The sequence below is a fragment of the Aethalodelphis obliquidens genome, unplaced genomic scaffold (genome assembly GCF_003676395.1).
Source record: "Aethalodelphis obliquidens isolate GAN/ISIS:26980383/991018 unplaced genomic scaffold, ASM367639v1 scaffold38, whole genome shotgun sequence".
NCBI lineage: Eukaryota > Metazoa > Chordata > Mammalia > Artiodactyla > Delphinidae > Aethalodelphis > Aethalodelphis obliquidens.
Genome location: NW_020837982.1, coordinates 7,550,555 through 7,569,710, shown reverse-complemented (window position 1 = coordinate 7,569,710; position 19,156 = coordinate 7,550,555). Strand labels below are relative to the sequence as shown.

Sequence of the window (19,156 nt, the reverse complement as noted above, 5' to 3'; positions counted from 1 at the left end):
GCCTGAAAGCCCTCCAACGGCTTCCACTGCTGGCAGGATAATGCAAAACGCTCACCAGGGTCCCCGTGGCAGCCCCAGCCTGTGGTCCTAACCACTGTCTCCTCTCTCACGGGTCCCCTCCGTGCACTCCAGCCGCACTGAACCACGTGCGTGTCCAGAACACAGTCTCTGGATTCCCCCCAGGCCTTTCTACTGCTGCTCTGTCCACCTGCAACACTCTTCCCACCTCTTATCTCTGTATTATCAGGATGGTCGCTGTGACAAAGGGGCCCTGGGTCGGTGATGGGGTGAGGCGAGAGGTCAGGGAAAGAGCCTCAGCTTTCCAATCACACAAGCCCAGCTCCTCTGGCAAATCATTGCACTCTCTGAGCCTCAGTTTCCCCACAAGTAAGGAGGGGATAAGAACACAGGCCTCTGAAGGGTGATGAACCGATGCGGTGAGCTGGCAGCGCTGGAGGCCCTAATACTTTGGGGCTGAAATAGAAACAGGCCAGTTCCGCGTGCCTGGGGCATGTGCCCCACCAACAACGGTCAGGCCACAGCCCCGCCTCCGCTGGGCACACGGTACACACCGCCCACAGGATGCCACTGACCTGTCGGACTCCGGCTCATGATGATGGGGGTGGCGGCTGCCCCCAGGCTGGGGCTCTCGCTGCTTGGGGACGGGCTGTAGACAAACACCTCCTGCTTGAAGGGAGAGGTTGTGGACGGCTGGCTGCTCTGGGGAGAGAGGCTGGGCGAGTGACGCACCTCCCCCCCCTCCCCACCCCGGCAGCCTGAGACAGGCAGCCGTCCACTGCCCCGCCCCCTCCCGCCCCGGGCGCTCCCAGAGGGTGGTGATGGCCGACTGGGCCCTCTCCTGTTTCCACGCTTCTCCTTTTATCTGCAGAGCCTGCAGCGGGCTCTGCCCACAGTAGCTATGTTAATGCACAGAGCAGTGTAAGGCTGGGTCCAGGGTGCCCCCCCCCCCCCCGCCCCGCCGCTCCCCAGCGTTGGACGCGGCCACACCTACCCCACTGTCACACTCCTCCATGACCTCGCCCTCCCCTGCCGTGCTGCTGAAGCTGCTTGTGCTGGAGGAGGAGCGGGAGATGTTGGCTCGGCCATTCTCCTTCAACTTTATGAAGGGCCTGCGGGGGAACAGGAAGGCAGGCTCTGCTCACACGCCGAGACCCCCGCCACGGCCCTCCCGGGACTGAGGACGAGGAAGGCCCAGCAGGCCTGAGCTCGCCACCAGCAGCCCCCCGCGTGCACCTGCTGGTGGACTTTTGCGTTCCGGAGGGTTCCCAAGGCAAGAGACTCCGACTCTCAGCTTGCCTGGAGCAAAGCACATATTCCCGGGCCCGGGGGCCAAAGCCAGCCCCGCCCCCCCAGCCCCGCCCACCACACTCTCTTACTTCTCCTTGCTGGGGCAGATTTCCGGAGAGCTGGGATTGGATGAGGTCTCAGACTTTATCTCCTGAGAAGAGTGTCCGCCCTCTGGGGTCTTCGGGTTGCTGGATGCACTGTCGCTGAGGAAGTGAGGATGAAGAGGAGTGAGGCCCTGGGCCCAGCCCCCCACGCACCCCCAGCACTCAGCACCATGGGGACCTGTGGGGCATAGTGCCCCTGCCAGAGCACGGCCACCGGACCTCCATTCCCACCCGAGCCCCCCTCAGACACTGCAACAGACAACAGAATTCTCTGCTCCATCAGGGGCTACTCCAGCCTCCTCGGTGAGAGTCAAGACCTACCAAGCAAGAGTCCTGGCTTGATGTCCCTGAACCCAAGTCCACCCCCCACCCAAGCTGGCCATCCCACCCAGCAGAGCTCCAGGGCAGGTCACAGAGGGAATGGAAGGGGTCTCGGACATCCACCCAACAGGGGAACAACCCAGTACACGTGGGTTCCTCAGGGTGCTGGCCAGGCCACCCACTGCTTAACTCCAGGGGACACACTTCACACAGACTGTAAAATGAACGCTCTGGATCCGGCCCTTGTGCTGGGATGTGGGCCACTCTCGGCCCGGGGCTCCAGGGTTTCCTCCTCCTCTAGTTTACCAAAGACCACGCACTGACACCCACTGTTTAGCCAGTGCCCGCTGCTGGGGACATGATGGGCCTGTCCTCAATGCACTTCTATTTTTATAACAGCTTTATTGAGATATAATCCACATACAATTTACCCATTTAAAGTGTGCAATTCAATGGTTTTTAGTATATCCACAGAGTTGTACAACCATCAGCATGATCTAATTTTAGAACATTTTAGTCCCCCCTGAAAGAAACTCTGGACCCACTCACAATCACTGCCCATTCTCCCCTCCCCCTGGCCCCTGGCAACCACTTGTCTACTTTCTGTCTCTATGGATTTGGGACATTCCATATAAATGGAATCATACAATGTGGTGTGGTCTTTTTGTGACTGACTTCTTTCACTTAGCATAGTGTTTTCGAGGTTCATCTATGTTGTAGTAGGTATCAGTACTTCACTCCTTTTTGTTGCAAAATAATATTCCATTCTATGGATATTTTATTTACCCACTCAATGAGTGATGAACATTTGGACTGTTTCCACTTTCGGCTATTGTGAATAATGCCGCTATGAACATCTGTGTGCTAGTTTTTATGTAGACACATGTATTCTTTCTCTCGGGTACACACCTAGGAGTGGAATTGCTGGGACATTTGGTAACTCTCTGTTTAACCCTCTGGTGAACTGCCAGACTGTTTTCCCAAGCAGTTGCACTATTTTACATTCCCCCCAGCTATGCACGAGGGTTCCAAATTCTCCACATCCTTCCCAGCACGTGTTATTATTTATCTTTTTATTTTATAGACACCCCAGGGCCGAGAGGTGCCTCAATGCACTTTTAATGAGGTTGCTGATGACCTCCTAATTGTCAACCCGAGCAGGGCTTTGGGTCGTTGAGCTGGACTTCTCTGCGTGCCTGACACAGCTGCCCCTCCCTCCTGGAACGCCTCCTCTCCTGGCCTCTAAGATCCACCCCCTCACCCCTACACCTCCAGGCTCTCTCCTCTCTCATCTTCTTCCCAGTCTTCTTCACCGGCTCTTCTCCCTCCACTTGCCCTTAAATGCAGGTCTTCCCCAGGCATTCTATACAACCCCCTGTGGGGTTGTATTCCTTGGTCCCTCTCTAAACACCACCTCCACCCCCAGGGACTCCCATCTCTTCTTCTCCAGTCAAGGTCTCTCTCCTAAGCTCAAGACCTGCAGTTCTGACCACCCCCAATTCTGCCCTTCTCTCCTGGGGGGCCCACAAAGACTCACTCACATGTACAGGTTCCAAACAGCTTTTCATCCCCCTCCATAAACCTGCCCCTGGTCCTGCACGCCCAAGCTCAGGGGATGGTGCCTTCCAGGGCTGCAGACAGACCACTTGGAGGCCTGGACATCAGCCTAAAAGCCTCCCTTTCCCTCTCAAGACTGTAAGCTTCTGGAAGGCAGGTTTGCATCTTCTGTAGCTCTGTCAGAGCACTGAGCCCAGCACGCGGCAGGCACTCAGCGATGCTGCTTGCCAAATTAAATGACAAGAGGGCTCAGTGATTAAAGGATCAGAAAGTCCATTAGCTGGAACTGGTTAAGTATGATGCAATATGAGAGTTGCTTTAAAAAAGAGAGAGAGAGAACATTCTAGAAGCCCCGAGGAAAGTTTGATGAACTCCCCCTGGTAGAATCAGGGAAGGTTTCCATAAGAGCGGACATTTGAGTAAGCACTGAAAAAGGAGGCAAAGAAAAAAAAAGAATCCAAGCAATTGTTTCTAGTTTTGGTCAAAAGGCAACAAGGACAACTTTGGAAAGTCCCGTGCAGAGACCAGGCAAATGTGCCTCGGTGGATAAGGAGCTGAGTGGGTGACAGGGGTGTGCAGGTCCCTGGAGGAGGGAACAGGGTCAAAAGGAAGGCATCTCCTGAACCTACGCAAAGCCCTCCCCAAGGATGACACCTGACGGCTGCAGCAGTGGTGAGAGCTGACAACCCCCACAGGGCACAGTTACCATCGTGTCCGGCTGTCCCCTTGGCCTTCAGAGCCCGTGTGCAGACGGGGGAAGAGCCCCGACCTCCGCTTGATGGGGCTCCGTGACTGGTTCTTCGCTGTTGCCACTGCCACCGGAGGCTGTCAAAGAAACCGCCAGAATGAGTGCTGACCACACCCCCAAACGCAGCTCTCCTTCCTCTCAGCCCCCTTTCTGGCCTACACTAGGTCCTGCAATCCCCAGCTGGCCTGGAGGAGATCCCAGAACACAGCGAGCCAGCCAGGAAGGTTGGGATCTAGTAATGGGATCTGGGACCCTAAGATTCAAGCCACATGCAGCATGTTTTCCTGGGTTCTTAAGCCAAACCTCGTGGCCCCAGGTAACAGTCTACCAAAGACCAGAATTCTTGGAGGAACATGGGGTCGGGGCCACCCTCAGGAGAGCCCTGCATATTTATAAGGACAGGATGACTCGGGGTCACAGACTGAGAACCACAAAGCTGAGAGCCCAGGTCCAGCCTCACGCTTTACCAACGAAAAAGCCGCGGAGCTGAGGGGCGAGGGGCGAGGAGACTCGGCCAAGGTCATAATAGCAAATCACCAGCAGGTGAGCACAAGAGCCCAGGGCTCCCGACTCTGCGTCAGCTGCTCACAAAGAAATGGGTCCAAGCTGGTGTCACAATAATAAGACAGATCGGGAGCCGCAGAACCAGGTCCACACGCAGCCCCGGGCAAAGGGGGAGCCCCCCAAGAACATGGCCCTGCTTCAGCCACACACAGGGGGACCATGGAGAGGTGGGAGACTGAGGGGAGACAATCTCTAGAGCCAATCTCTAGAGCCCACCAGGCTTCTAACCCAGGCCCCAACTTCTGCCATCCACATGCTGTGCAACCTTGGGTAAGTGACAAAACTCTCTGGGCCTCAGTCTCTTCACCCACAGAATGAAGATAACTGCTCTGCCCTGCTCACTTCACAGACGTTCTGGGAAGAACCAGATAATAGCTATGAAAATACTTGGTAAGTTAAATGAATTATGCAAGACCATTTAAAATACTAATCGCTGGTATCATGATGGATGTGTTCCACTATGAAAAGAAAAAAAAGAAAAGAGGGGAAAGGAAAGGAAGAGAAGAGAAAAAAGAAAGAAAAGACTAGTCTATACAAATCCAAAGTCACTTTGCTTTTGTAAAGGACTGACTGGTTCCTTCCCTGGCCAGCCCCTGGTGTGAGCAGACCACACTCGAACCCACAGACCTGCCAGGCTCTTTCCTTGGGAACCGTCTACACAGTGACTAAGAGCTTCGACTTTGGATCAGGGAGACCTGCATTCAAATCTCAGCTCTTCAGCTTACCTGGGTGACCTGTAGCAAGTTACTTAAAACCTCTGGGCCTCCTTTTCCTCAAGGAGGAATGGAGAACAAACACATCAATACCTACCTCAGACAGCTGTCACAGGATCGGATGAGACAATGTCCGTGACTTAGCTCAGTGCCTGGTGCACAGCAAGTGGAGGGCAGCTACTGTTATCATCAATAATAACAAAGCAAGGACACCCTTCTCACAGTCACGGGTCCCAAGCTCCCAAGCAAAGAAACTCGCTTCAGGCCCATTTTGCAGGGTTGGCCTTCAGGAGGAGGCCCAGTTGTCGAGGAAACTCAGAGAACAGGACAACGGGAGGCCTCTAGGCAGGGCCAGCCCCAGGCGCTGCCTGGGGTGGGGGCTCCATTTCAGAGGGCAGGGCCTGGGCTCACCCCCAAAACAGGCTCAGTTTCCCTCTGTCATCACTGGTCTCATCACCTGGCCCAAGCCTCCCCCACTGAGGCCTGGGGGACCCTCCCCGGGACCCATGTGCTGCCCCAGGGCCTGCAGCTCTCACCGAGAAGGTAGTCTTGGTGACCTCCACGCTGTTATGGGAGATGCCCCCGCTGAGGCTGCCGGGGATGCCCCCGCCATGCTGCTTCTTCTGGCTGCTCACCATGGTCTCCATGGAGTGGCTGCGCACACGGATGGCCCTCTGTGGGGAGAGCAGGTGACAGGGGCCTAAGGGTTGGAGTCTGGTCCCTCTCGATGACCCTGTCCCACTTGACAGGGTCTGCAGACACAGCCTTCAGCCTGTGCACACATATTCACACACACACACACACGCACGCACACACACACACACACACACATTCTCTCTCTCTCTCTCTCTCTCTCTCTCTCTCTCTCTCTCTCAGTGGCCCACACTACAGTCACTACAGTTTGCAGAGAATTTTCACATATTCCATCCTATGCTCTGGGAATGGGTGGCTCTTTGCAGGCAGAAGTGAGGGAGGACACCGGCCAGGGGGAGTCTGAGGGGTCAGTGCCCCAGCTCCCAGCAAGGTGGGCAAAGGCTGTTATCCTCATCTTACAGGTGAGGAGAGTGAGGTTTGGACAGCTCACTAAACCCAGGTGACCCTGGTCTAGTTACCACCTCTCCAAGCTACAGCTTCCTCATCTAAAATGGTTGCGGTATGCGGGCCTCTCACTGTTGCGGCCTCTCCTGTTGCGTTACGGAGCACAGGCTCCGGACGCGCAGGCTCAGCGGCCATGGCTCACGGGCCCAGCCGCTCCGCGGCATGTGGGATCCTCCCGGACCGGGGCACGAACCCATGTCCCCTGCATCGGCAGGCGGACTCTCAACCACTGCGCCACCAGGGAAGCCCAGATCCCCCAATTTGACTCTTTTTTTTTTGCAGAAAGCTAAGTGTGCTTCTGTGTTTAAACACTGGATAGCCCTTCTGCCGTCATCCCGAAGTGCACTTTGTGCAACGTGGAATACGTTCACCTTGCTGAACCATGCGGGGCTCTTACTACTCTGCGCATCAAGCCTTCCCGCACACTTGCAGGGGCTTAAGAGGTTGTGAAGATAAGCCTGAAACCTGGCGCAGCTGCTAGTGGAGGAGATGCACATTCAGACCGGGTGGAGGCGTGGGGTCTCGGAGCACAGAACTGCTCAGGCCCACTTAGGGCCACTGAAGAGCAAAGGGTACGTGGGCAAACACTGAGGTGTCCAGGAGGTCAGGGGCTTGTCACAGGGCATGCAAGAATGAGAAGAGCTAAAATCAATATTGCTGAGAGAGCAGCAGGGAGGGACCTGCAGGCCTACGTTGGTCTGGAACTGGACCCAAGGGCAGTGGCAGTTCTCAGATCGACCCAAGGGAGGATTTCCTGACAAGGGAAGTCCCACAGGACCCTACCTACCATGTGGATGATGCTCCGTGGTTCTGGAGGCCTTCAAAGATGACCTGAGAGTCTAGGAAGGGAAGTTTCTCTCTAGTAACCCCCAAACCCTCCCATCACTTCCCTTTAATCCCTCATTCGGTCACTCAGTAATACAGCCAGGGGGCTTCCCTGGTGGCGCAGTGGTTGAGAGTCCGCCTGCCGATGCAGGGGACACGGGTTCGTGCCCCGGTCCGAGAAGATTCCACATGCCGCGGAGCAGCTGGGCCCGTGAGCCATGGCCGCTGAGCCTGCGCGTCCGGAGCCTGTGCTCCACAACGGGAGAGGCCACAACAGTGAGAGGCCCGCGTACTACAAAATAATAATAATAATAATGCAGCCAGGTGGCAACGCAGCTTAGCAGTCACAAGCATGGAGTGCCAGGGTCCAACTGCCAGAATTTATATCTGGGGTCTCTGCTCCGTCACCCATTAGCTGGTGCCCCTGGTAGGTTCCTCATCTTTTCTGAGACTTGCTTGTGAAATGGGATGGAGGAAATCTACACTGTGGGGCTGTGGTGAGCAGCCATATAGAGCTCTTAGCAGAGGGCCCGGCACATCGTAAGTACCCCATACATGTGGCTATTCTTATTGTTAATCATAAGCATTTGTTACGTACTTCTCGTGTGCCCGGCACTGTGCCAGGAACTGGAAGAATAACGGGAAGGGAGTCAAAGAAGTGGAAGACACAGCCCCTACCTCCAAGGAACATACAAGTCAGCTGGGGGAACAAGACACGTTCCTGCAAGTAGGGCAATGCTGAAGACCCAGGGCCCGCGGGTGCGCCCTCTGCATTCATTAGTCATCCAAGGCCCCAGGGCCTCAGGTCCATGTGCAAAGACACAAGGATGCAGATATCACTAGTTGCTCACATACAGCTGCCCTCCCCCTCCCCCCACATCCCTTGCCGGCAGAGCCACTGTTGAGCCAATGGCCCTCTCTTCCTCCACGAGACAAAGGAGTAAATCAGGATCCATCTAAGGTAGTCACATCGCCCCTCCCCTTGCCAGTGGTACATGAAGGGACATCTGCTGGGGGCTGTTCCCAAAAGATTGTGACTTGTCTGCTCCTGAAACCGTAGCAGCCGCCTTGGGGCCATGAGGGGTCAGGCCTGAGAGGTAGAGCTGATGAGCAGGGGACGGCAGAGGGGAAAGGGAAAGGAACCTGGATGACCGTGAGCCACCTGGGGCCCTGCTTTAAGGGAACTAGCGGATTTTCCTTATTGTGTGAGCCAGCAGAACCTCAGCTCCGGAAAACTGACGTAGAAAGACGCTGCTCTCCTCCTCACTGGGTTCATTCCCGCACTCGCACACACGTGTCAGCTTAGACACTCCACGTGCCAACCTCCAGATGGTCTCCTTCCCTCCCTTGAAGTATCGAGAGAAGAGCTTGGTCTATGGCAACGTGGCCCCAAGAAATTAGCGTGAATGTTGCTCCCAACCCAAATAGCAGATACCCCTGAGGTCTCTCCCCAAGGTCAGGAATTCTCTAATCTCTGACCCAGCCAAGGACCACAACCCGCCTGCCTTTCTGTCCTGACGAGGGAAGCTGATTCAGAAAGGAGGACCGTTTGCAAATAAGCATGGAGCCTACCAGCCTTGTATTCCTGATGTCGCCTAGGCTCTCCCGTCTGAGCCAAAGACACCCCTTAAGGGACCTCATCTCTCTCCCTCTCGCTCCCTTTCTAGACCACAGAACAGTCCCCTAGCAACAGTTTCCTGCAACATGGTTAAAACAGCCAGCACATTCTATTCATTTCATCCTGCAAAGATCATTAAGTCACAAACCCTTTGGAGAACTGAGGGCAGGAGAGGTGGGGTACCACTCTGAGGGGTCCCTGGATAAACATCAAGGTTCCTTAACTGAGTCAAGTGCTCCATAAATCTCAGCATCATTTCATTCCATTGGTGTCCTCATGTGTTGCCACCACTATAGTCATCAACAATGACGTGTTAATTAATCATTTATATTGTAATCTGTTCCTCAATGTCTCTTTCCAGCGAAGATTTGACATGGGTCATAAGCCCTGTGTGATGGTATCTGGTCTACTGAGCTCCACATACATGATCTTATTAAATCCTGCCACTCTGAGATGCAGAGAGGATGGCACTGATAGAAAAGGTCCCAGGACTTCCCTGGTGGCGCAGTGGTTAAGAATCCGCCTGCCAGTACCTGGGACATGGGTTTGAGCCCTGGTCTGGGAAGATCCCACAGGCCACGGAGCAACTAAGCCCGTGCGCCACAACTACTGAGCCTGTGCTCTAGAGCCCGCGAGCCACAGCTACTGAGCCCACGTGCCTCAATTACTGAAGCCCACGTGCCTAGAGCCCGTGCTCCGCAACAAGAGAAGCCACTGCAATGAGAAGCCCGCGCACTGCAACGAACAGTAGCCCCCGCTCGCCGCAACTAGAGAAAGCCCGCGCGCAGCAACGGAGACCCAATGCAGCCAAATATAAATAAATAAAAGAAAAGGTCCCTAAAGGTAAAAGATTACCCAGGTCACACCTCAGGTAAGAGATGGAGCCAGGACCCAAATCAGAACCTGGGCCCCAGATAGAAGGGTCCCAAGATCCCCAAAAGTGGTTCATATTGAACACAGGGTTCAACTGGTTGATGGACTAGGGGTGACCAGAGACCATGGAGCTTCAGCACCTCTCCCTGCAAACATCTCCAGCAGGCTGGGAAGAACCTTCTTGAATGCCCTTGGTGCTGCTGTCTGAGTCAACTAGATAAGTTGGAGGAGATAATGGGCTGACATGGAATTCCAGGGATGTGCAGGGGAGCCATCTGCTGCTCAGAGCAAACAGGAAGGGGTTTGAATGCTGGTTCTTCCAAGCACAGTATGTGAACCTTTTGGAGACAGTCCCCTCGTCTGTAAACACGAGGATGACATGAGACAGGATGTGTCCACATGACCAGACACCTGGTGTGTTACCTGCTGGTTCAGGGTCAGCCCTCCTCCCCCACGCTTAGGGACCAAAGGAGAGAGAGACTATGGCTACTTCAAAATCCTAAAATAATGCTTGATTTGGACAAAATCCCCCAGTGACAAGGTCTCAGGTATTCCACGTTTCAATGTGATATAGAGCTGGAAGTACCAGCCTTTTCAAGCTGGGCAGATCAGGTAAAGGGTGAAGACAAGCACGGAGGCAGGAGGGAAAAGGCAGGTGAAGCCTTCGCAGGGGCATCAGCTCTGCAGGGACCGTCTGGACCCGCTCCCACTCAGCCCCTGTACATCCAGGCCATGGTGCACCACTCCTCTGCTCGCATCTTCCCGGGGGCAGGCTGCTCACTGCTTTCCAGGCTGCCTGTTCCAGCAGCGGACAGCCTGACCTCTGGAAAGGTCTTCCGTGCACTGACCTGAAATCTTACCATTTCTGGCCCCTGGAGTCTTAGACTTGTCTATTCCACATTTCACACAGCTGCCCCTACCTGTCCTTACAGTCTGCTCTCCTCCCAGCCAATCACCAACCCCAGTCACCAGGGTTTCCCTGCCCTCAGCTCACCTCCCGGCTTACGTTCGAAAGAGTTCTCCTTTGGGGGAGTCAGAAAAGAGAGAGGGAGTCACTTTCTCGGTACCTGCTGTGTCACTTCATTTCACCCAGGGGGGATGAGCACCCGTTGGTATCATCGAGGGAGCACGCATCCTCTGGGTCAACCACAAACCTCGCTTGCTTAAATGGGTTTCGTGAGTGTTTCAATTTAACAAACTCAACTTAATGGACACAGTGCACAGGGATGAGCACTGAAGGGGACATGCCTATCGGTACCAGGCAACCAACAGAGGCAGGGGCCCTTGGAGAGAAAGATGCTAACTGCTATCCTGCTGAGATGCGTCCTAATCAGGAAGTACTAGGTCCAGAACAGGGTCTTGTGTCCCTCTAGCAGCCCAATGGGAGAAGGAACTATGCATCTCCACCCCGAAAGACCAGAGCTCCAATCCATGAGCTCCAGGGCTGGCCTGCCTGCAGGTACTTCTGCAGGGATTTCTGCAGCCTGGTGCTCCTTTCCCGCCACTAGGGGTCAGATCAGACCAGTGCATCAACTATCACAGTCCCTCAGATGCTAGGAGAAAGTCACCTGACAACTCCCTGCCTGCTGTGGTCCCAGTTCCAATGACACTGGGTGACCTTCCCCTCCCTGGGCCTCCATCCCCTTTCTGCATGATGAGGTCAGCAGAGGACAGGGCTAGCTCAGTGCGTCTCAAGACACGGCTCACATTTGTTTTAGGTACAAAGCATGCGGATACATCAAGTAGCATCACTCATTTCATTACGGATCAATAAAAACACCACGAACGGCTGGCAGTGCCTGAGAATGACATTTGAGAACAACTGTCTAGAGATCAGTATTTTTCAAAGGCGAGTAACGTACACTCCTTTATATAGAAAACTCTTCTTGCAAGACTCCAAAAGTATGTCCACGGACCTCCAACAGCAGTGGTCCCATGGACTGCATTTGCAATAAACCTACTTATTCCATAGAAATGTCTTTTAATTGTGAGTTTAATGGCAAATATATATTTCATCTAAATAAATATTTAGATTATCATCCAAAGTAAAAATGCTACATTTTAAACTGTTCGTAGCACTGGCAGATTCCTGAGAATACCTCCAAGCACCTCAGTTTGAGAAGCAGGTGTGGATGTCCATAAACCAATGGTTCTGTTTCTCATGAGAGAAAAGCTTAAATTAGAGCCAGTGGGGTTGAAGTAAGATGTGAAGAGCTAATCTAAGTAGGTGCCAGGTAGCACAGCCCAGGGCAGTGATGGGTCTGCTCCTCGGGACAGAGACAGAGGGTCACTGCCCTGGAGAGTGGGGGCAGAACAGTCACAGCGGCAAGGGCAGAGATGGCTGAGATCACTTTTAGTCCTGGGAATTCTTAGTTATGTTTCCCTGAACCTGTGAGATGAAAATTTGACAGGAACGAGATGAAACGTGCAACTTTTCTTCCTGGAGTCGCGTCATGCACCGTTCCTACAAGCGGGATCCCATGGAGGTCTGGGTGAGGAACTCCAAGGGAATGCCAATGATTCTGACACACAGCGCCATCCTAGGGGCCCACGAAGAAATACCAAAACTAGAAACAGTTTCCTGAGCTGGGTCAGACCACAGGCCTGGCCACAGGCAAGACCCAAACATCAGAATCCCTCGAGCCACTGGGCTCCACGCTGCTAAGCCTGGCCTGCCCCCAGCTTGGGAGACGTGAGGGCAATGACGGAAGGGACAGGGCAAAAGAGTAAGCCCAGCAGTGTTTGCAGAAAAGCTGATCATAACCGGCAGAGCTCTGAAGGCTTACTCTGTGTGACTGACCATGACCGTGACTGCGTGACTGTGACCATCCCCTCCCTCGCCCCGCAGTGCTACCTCGGAGATAAGCAGGGAAGCAGAATGCAGAAGCGGGTCTATCTTCAGCCTACAGATGGAAGGATTTAGGGTTGAAAAGATGAGTTCCCTGGATTATAGGACCAAAGACAAGCGATGATAAAGTCTTGAAGCATCTCTCTTGGAAAGCCCTTTAGTCAGACCCTGTGGAGTCAAGGACAGATCAACTGCTTCTCCTGCTGGAGGGAAGGGCCTGGACAAATGGCCCTTAGACTCACAACCTGTCTGCAGCTGCTGGGCTATTTTATCCACTGTCCACAGCCTACAAGCTCTTCCAGGTTATAAAAATATTTGAAATCTGAGAAGAATCATTATTAACTCCCAAATACAGAAAGAAACCTGCAAAACTGAAAGCAATTTGCTTCATTACATGTCTGCAAAATATAACATGAGGTTAGCTAGTCAGCTGTAGCTCAAGTCTTACATAAATTACATTGACTGTGGGATGCAGGAACGGTTTGATACGCTTGCTATGATGGGGGGCAGAGCCTACAAAGGTTTTCCTAATGACCAGGTGTCACGTTCACCCCTCTCTCGGCTGGGCTAGCCAACCCGGCTCCCTCTTTCCTCCCCTTTCATCTCGTCTCTTATCCCTCATCCCCCTTTCTTCTTGATTTCCCAATTTCACCTGGCTGCCACTGTCCATCACAACTGAAACAGATGCCCCAGGAATCTCCCACCAGCCTAGGCGAGCAGCTCAGCCCCTACCCCCACTCCCATGAGGAATCTCAGCACTGACCCCAACTAGGCCATCAGAGCTCTGCCCTGCTCTCTGTGGTCCAGCCTGGCAGCGAGGGACGGACCCCAGGCTTGCCCGGGCTGGGCTAGCATGGGTGGAATCTTAATAGAGTCAGGAACCAGGAGGCAGTGTCATGTAGCTGTTAAGAACACAGGCTTTGGAATCTGGCAAACCTGGATTCAACTCCCCTGTCTGCTGGGTGACTTGGGACAAATTGCTTTGTCTCTTTGAGTCTTAGTTTCCTCGCATATAAAATCACACCCATCATTATTAAAATTGGGTACGAATTATCATACCAAAATTATTATGCCCATAATAGTAGCCTTCCTCACAGGGCACAGAGGGCAGTCATGAGGCTTTCAGTGGAATAATGTATGTTAAGCTTTCACTTTCCATGAAAACAGTAATAACAGCTAACACTTCTACTGAGCATTTCTTGTATTCCAGGCCACATGTACTTTTCCAGGCATTATTTCAAGGAGTCTTCCCACTGATTCCATGACAGAGGTCCTGTGGATCACCCCTGTGCTGTGGATAAGAAATCTGTCGCTCAATGGACATCTATACGCTACCAAATGTAAAATGCATGGCTAGCGGGAAGCTGCCGCATAGCACAGGGAGATCAGCTCGATGTTTTATGACAGCCTAGAGGGGTGGGATAGGGAAGGTGGGAGGGAGGCTCAGGAGGGAGGGAATATGGGGATATATGCATACATATAGCTGATTCACTTTGTTGTACAGCAGAAACTAACACAAAATTGTAAAGCAATCATACTTCAATAAAGATGTAAAAAAAAAAAAAAAAGAAAAGAAATCTGTAGCTCAGAGACTTTAAAGACCATGTCCAGGATCTCACAGAGCTGGGATTCTAATATAGGCAGGTCTAACCCTCACCCCACACATACCGCCACCAAAAGGGTAGCTTTACAAATCATTTAGCAATGGGCAATCCAGCAGAACACTGACCTAAAGACCAGAAAACCTGGGTTTGAAACAAGGTTCTACCTCTCCTGCAGGTGTAACGTTTTGAGCAGCCCTTCAGCCTCTCTCAGCCTATCCCCCTGTGTGTGAGTGAAAAATAACAAGACCCAAGTTCTGCCAACTGCACAGGATTACAGCCAGCCTCAAATCGGATGCTGGATGTTAAGTGCTGGGTGGACCAACATGCACTTGGCAAGCATGTGATGATGAACCTTTTTTACCCCATGCCAGCTAAGTGTCTGTCCAAGCTCTATTTGAATACTTCCAGGGACAGAAAGCTCACTACTTATTTTAGTAGCTCACTCTGGTTAGAAAGCTCTTCCCTTTGCAAAGTCCCCGAGGACTTGCCTGTAACTCCATCCCACCAGCCCTGGCCAGGTCCTCCACTGCCCTGGCAACTGGGAACGATCCTTGCAGTCTCCCACACTGGCTGCTGAAGATTCCTAAGGCTGGTTTCCTTGCTCCTGCCATCCTGCCCTGGGCTCCCCAACCACAGAAAGAGGCAGATGAAAGCAAGAATGTTCTTGGCTTGCACGGGCTCCTCTCCTGCTACTAACTCTTCCCCTGTTCCTTCTTACCAGACTCCAGGAGTCTGATGAGGAGATGATCTAGATCAAAGACAGGATGTGGAAGATGCCAGAGACACTGTCGGCTGCTCTGACCGCTCACACTTCCTGAGACCCCTGCCCTCTGCAAACATCTGTGATGCCCCTGCTGGTCCTGCCACCGCTGGCTGGCACTCGGGCTCTGGTCTCAGGGTCACGTGGACTCTGCCCTGCTGTCGTCCCTTGTTTGGCCCCCGCCTCCCTGCCCTAGCAATCCCCGGCCGCTCTTGTGCCCGTACCTTAAAAGACTCCAAGAATCCCCCATGGCCCCCGTTCTCAAACTTGTCCTCTTCTGGGCCCAGTCCCAGCATGGCCTGAGTGTGGGCGTGGAGTTCATCGTGAAGGTTGTCCAGGAGGGCGGCCCTCGTCCGGTCCTGGAAGGGAAGAGGGTGGGGGCTGTGAAGCTGGCACTGAAGACAGAGCTGTGGCCTCTCCCTGGGGGGCTCCCGACACCTGGCCCAAGGGCTGTTCTTCTGGCCAACTGCATCCCGGCAATGGTATGGACCGATATCTAGGCTGAGATCCACTCTCACAAATGCTGCAGCTAACACTACAGCTCTGGGCCAGGCCCTCTGCGCTCTTCCCTCTACCTCTTCTCCCTGGGCCATCCTGCCCTCCCATGGCTCTGCCCTGATGACTCCTAGCCCAGATCTCTGCCGCCTCCACGTACCCAACTGCCCGCAGCTCTTCTCCATCCAGATGTGCGTCCAGGGCTATGTATACAGCCTCCAGGGGGCGCCATTCACACAGACCAGGACCAGCCCTTTCCACAACCCAGCCTTTGCAGGCACCTCCAATCAGCAGGTCCAAACAGAACTCAACTCCAGCGGTCCCCATGTCAGCAAAGAGCCCAAGACAAAGGCCCAAGAGCCACCCCACCAATCCCACTTACCCCTACCCTTATATACTGGAGTCCATCAGGTCTTCCTGATTCTGACCATTTCCTGTGCCTGGTGTAAGCGCACTGTCACTGTCTCTTTTGGACTCCTGTAACAGCTTCTAACTGGTCACGCTTCCTGCCCTCCTCGCCTTCAATCTACCCTCTCTCCCACCTCCTCCTGAACTTTATTAGGGATTCATCACCTGTAGTTCTAGTTGATCTGACCCAACTAGCATCTCTAGGTGGGCCTCCCACCATTCCAGGCCCCACATGAATCCTTCTTAGGCCACATCCAACCCTCTGCAGCTCCCTCACAAAGTCACGCTCTGAATCTGCCTGGCCTTTGCTCATGCTGTTTCTCATGCCTGGAATAACCCTCCCCACTCTTTCCTCCTGGCAAAAGGTTCATCAGATATCCAGACTCAGCAGCTCAAGGGCCACCTCTTCCAAGAAGCCTTCCCTGAACACACCCTCCATTCCCCATCAGCAGAAGCAGCCTCTGTGCTGGTCTCCATCACAGTCCAGCTCACTGCATCATACCTGTCTCCCATCAGCCTATGAGCTCTATAAGGGCAGAAACTGTGCCTCACATATCCCAGTATCCCAGGGAACAGAACAGAGCCTAGTACACAGTAGGTGCTCAATAAATGATTGGTGAATGGTTGACTAGACCTAAAGTTTGGATGGAATTCCCACAAGAAGAAAGAGCTCCATATCAACACAAGGCTGAAGGCTTAGAGGGGCAAAGATGGTGCTTCCCCACCTTAAACAGCCCCAAGAATAGACCTCCAGGAAAGGCTGTCCAGGAGGGCAGGAGGAAGATCAGAAACCGCGCTCTCACCTCCAGCTTCGCAAACTTGTCTGACTTGCAGCAAGCATTCTCTGCATTGGTGAGCTTGGTGAGGAGAAACTCCCTGAACTCCGGGCCCTGGAACAGACAAGACACCCCACCCTTAGCTGTTGCCCAAAGGGCTTCAGCCACAGGAAGAGGTAGGCAGAAGAGGGGGTCTTGGGAGAGTCCCTGAAAGGTCCCCTTCCGACATTTCATCAGTTCTAGCCCAGCCTAAGCCCACCTGCTAAGACGCTAACATGGAAACCAGCTTCCCTGGTGCTGGGAAAACCAACCCTCCACACCCACAGTGGCATTTCCATGACTGGAAGCCCACCTGTGCCCAAGCCTCCTGGGACTGGAGCATGGCATAAAAACCCTTCTTTTAGCAGAAAGGCAACCCCAGTATCAAACACCCTGACAAAAGGCCCTGTGCTGGGCCAGGCTGGCTGCACAAGGAGAGGTGGGGAGAGACCCCAAGTGAGGAGATTCCCCAACCCTGCTGAAGGTTCTCCTAAAGATCTAGTCCAATTCAGCGCCCCTGCAACCACGGACACTCAGGTGTGAAAACCTGGAGTCTCGGACATGAGAGGAGCAGAAAGGAGAATTTCTTACCTTCTGGAAAACAGGGGGGCTGGGCAGAGGTGGGCCGAAGGCCGGCACGTCTTCCCGTGCGGTGACTGCGACCTGAAACACAGAAGCTCGGTGTGGGCCAGGAGGGAGGAGACCCAAGCTGAGGATGACGAGAGTTCCGAGCCCTGGTCCTAGGGGACCTACTCCCCTTCTCCCTCCTCCCCTTCCCAGAATACAAATAAAGAACCATCATTGGCACACCCGAGTCACTGTTCCTAGAAGTGGGGCTGGATGGCATGGAGCTATCCCCATACCCTCATCTGCATTCCTGGAGGCCGGAAGCAAGTTTGGCAAGACGACTGGACAGGGCTGAAGAGCAGCCTGGAACCCTAATTCTAATGTAGCACAAGAGCCCAGGAGATGCTATCGCGTTACCTCATTCGACTGGGACGCTAATCCTACAGAGAAGGCACCAGCAGAATTATTAGCCCTGGATTCCTGATGAGGAAACAGACGCCCAGAGCCGTGGAGCCTCAAGGGCTCACAGGAGATCAGCCCGGAGATGAACTGAGAGCCCAGAGCACCCCGACCTTGCTCTGGGATTCCTTCCGACAACACTGACTCCCAAACCTGGCCAGACGTCAGAATCACTTCAAGTGTTTAAAAATAAATACCGATTGCATGGGCTCCACCCCAAACCTACTGAATCAGCAGCTTTGGGGTGGAGCCAGGAATCTGCAACCCTTAAACGCACCCGAGAGCTTCCGTGCGGTCAGCGGACTGGTGTTTGGGAGCCCTGGTCTCAGACACAAAGGGTCGGTCAGGCCGGGCAAGGCTGCAACTAACAGAGCGCCAGGGCCCGGCCTGGGAATCGGGGGTGGAAGGACACCAAGGCGCTCTGTGTGAGGGTCTCCCAGGCTCAGCACAGGCCCCACACCTCCCTTTTCCCTCTCTGCACGGAGGTGCCCTGGTGTCACCTGTTCTCAGCCCCCGAGGCTGCAGGCCTCTCTGGAGACTCTGCCCTCTCCCTTCCCCGGCGGCTGCTGACGCGAGCCCAGCCCTGGCATGCCGCCAGCCTGCCCAGCCTGTGAAGTAGGGCAGATGCAGAGTCTGCCAGACCGGGTGAGCAGGCAGCTCGGAGCCAGGCCAAGGAAAGGCCGGCCAGGGTCTGCAGGGGAAGGGAGCGGGAGAGGGCTGGTCTACATGACTTTCTCTCCCCAAGTGCAAGACTGTCCCCATGGCCCACACGGCAGTGCCCGGAGTCAGGAAATGGTACGTGCTTGGCTGACGTGATTTCTGGCTGGTTCCAGCTGCCAAACAGTTCCCCCTCCACCACCCACCGTGCACCCGTGGCACAAGTCAAGAATTCCACCCACGGAGCCAAAACTGGGGGAGAGGGAGGGGGAAGGCCACTGACGGGCTGCTGGCGAGGATGAGGCCAGAGGCCAGGCCCAGCTCTCCCCTCTTCCCACCCCGATGCCCCTTCCTTCTCAGGCTCGCATTGGAGTAGTCTGTGCCGACCAGGTAAGGAGCTGCAGATAAGCTCTTAAATCCACCCGAGTCTCCCAGCCAGACGCGCCCACGAGCCCACGGCAGCAGCCGGGTCAGACAGGCGGGAGACAGGATCCTTCCTCTGATGGCGACTCTCTATCCCCACGCGCTCCCTCTCCTGACCCCTTTCCAGCGAAACACCTGGGCCTTTGTTGTTCCCTCCTCTTGGGGACGGTTGGGTTGCCGAGCTGAAAGCAGAAGCTGCTTGAACACAACCTCACCTTCCTGTTTTCTAAATCCAGCCAAGGCCTCCCAGCAGGGGTGGGGGCAGGGATTAGAAAGACAGAGGCAGCAGGTGACTCTGGGGAACAGACTCTTCAAGAACTGGAAAGCGGAAGGAGACAGGGGTGTGTAAGTAATAAGAATACACCAGGGAGGCGGGGAGCCTCTGAGGACT

General features: G+C 54.2%; 1 protein-coding gene across 5 annotated transcripts in view; it reads right to left on the bottom strand.

Moving 5' to 3' along the window:
- Positions 1–19,156, bottom strand: part of RAP1GAP2 (RAP1 GTPase activating protein 2) — a 219,224-nt gene that overhangs the window by 8,819 nt on the left and 191,249 nt on the right. For 4 of the 5 annotated variants that reach the window (XM_027130672.1, XM_027130670.1, XM_027130674.1 and 1 more), the window contains 8 exons: positions 17,251–17,322; positions 16,648–16,734; positions 15,166–15,300; positions 5,852–5,989; positions 3,997–4,115; positions 1,398–1,511; positions 1,013–1,130; positions 594–720 (listed from right to left, as the gene is read on the bottom strand). In XM_027130672.1, coding sequence (XP_026986473.1) covers positions 594–720; positions 1,013–1,130; positions 1,398–1,511; positions 3,997–4,115; positions 5,852–5,989; positions 15,166–15,300; positions 16,648–16,734; positions 17,251–17,322 — 910 coding nt within the window. The remainder of the gene's footprint in view (positions 1–593; positions 721–1,012; positions 1,131–1,397; positions 1,512–3,996; positions 4,116–5,851; positions 5,990–15,165; positions 15,301–16,647; positions 16,735–17,250; positions 17,323–19,156) is intronic. The other variant, XM_027130673.1, reaches the window with a different exon arrangement.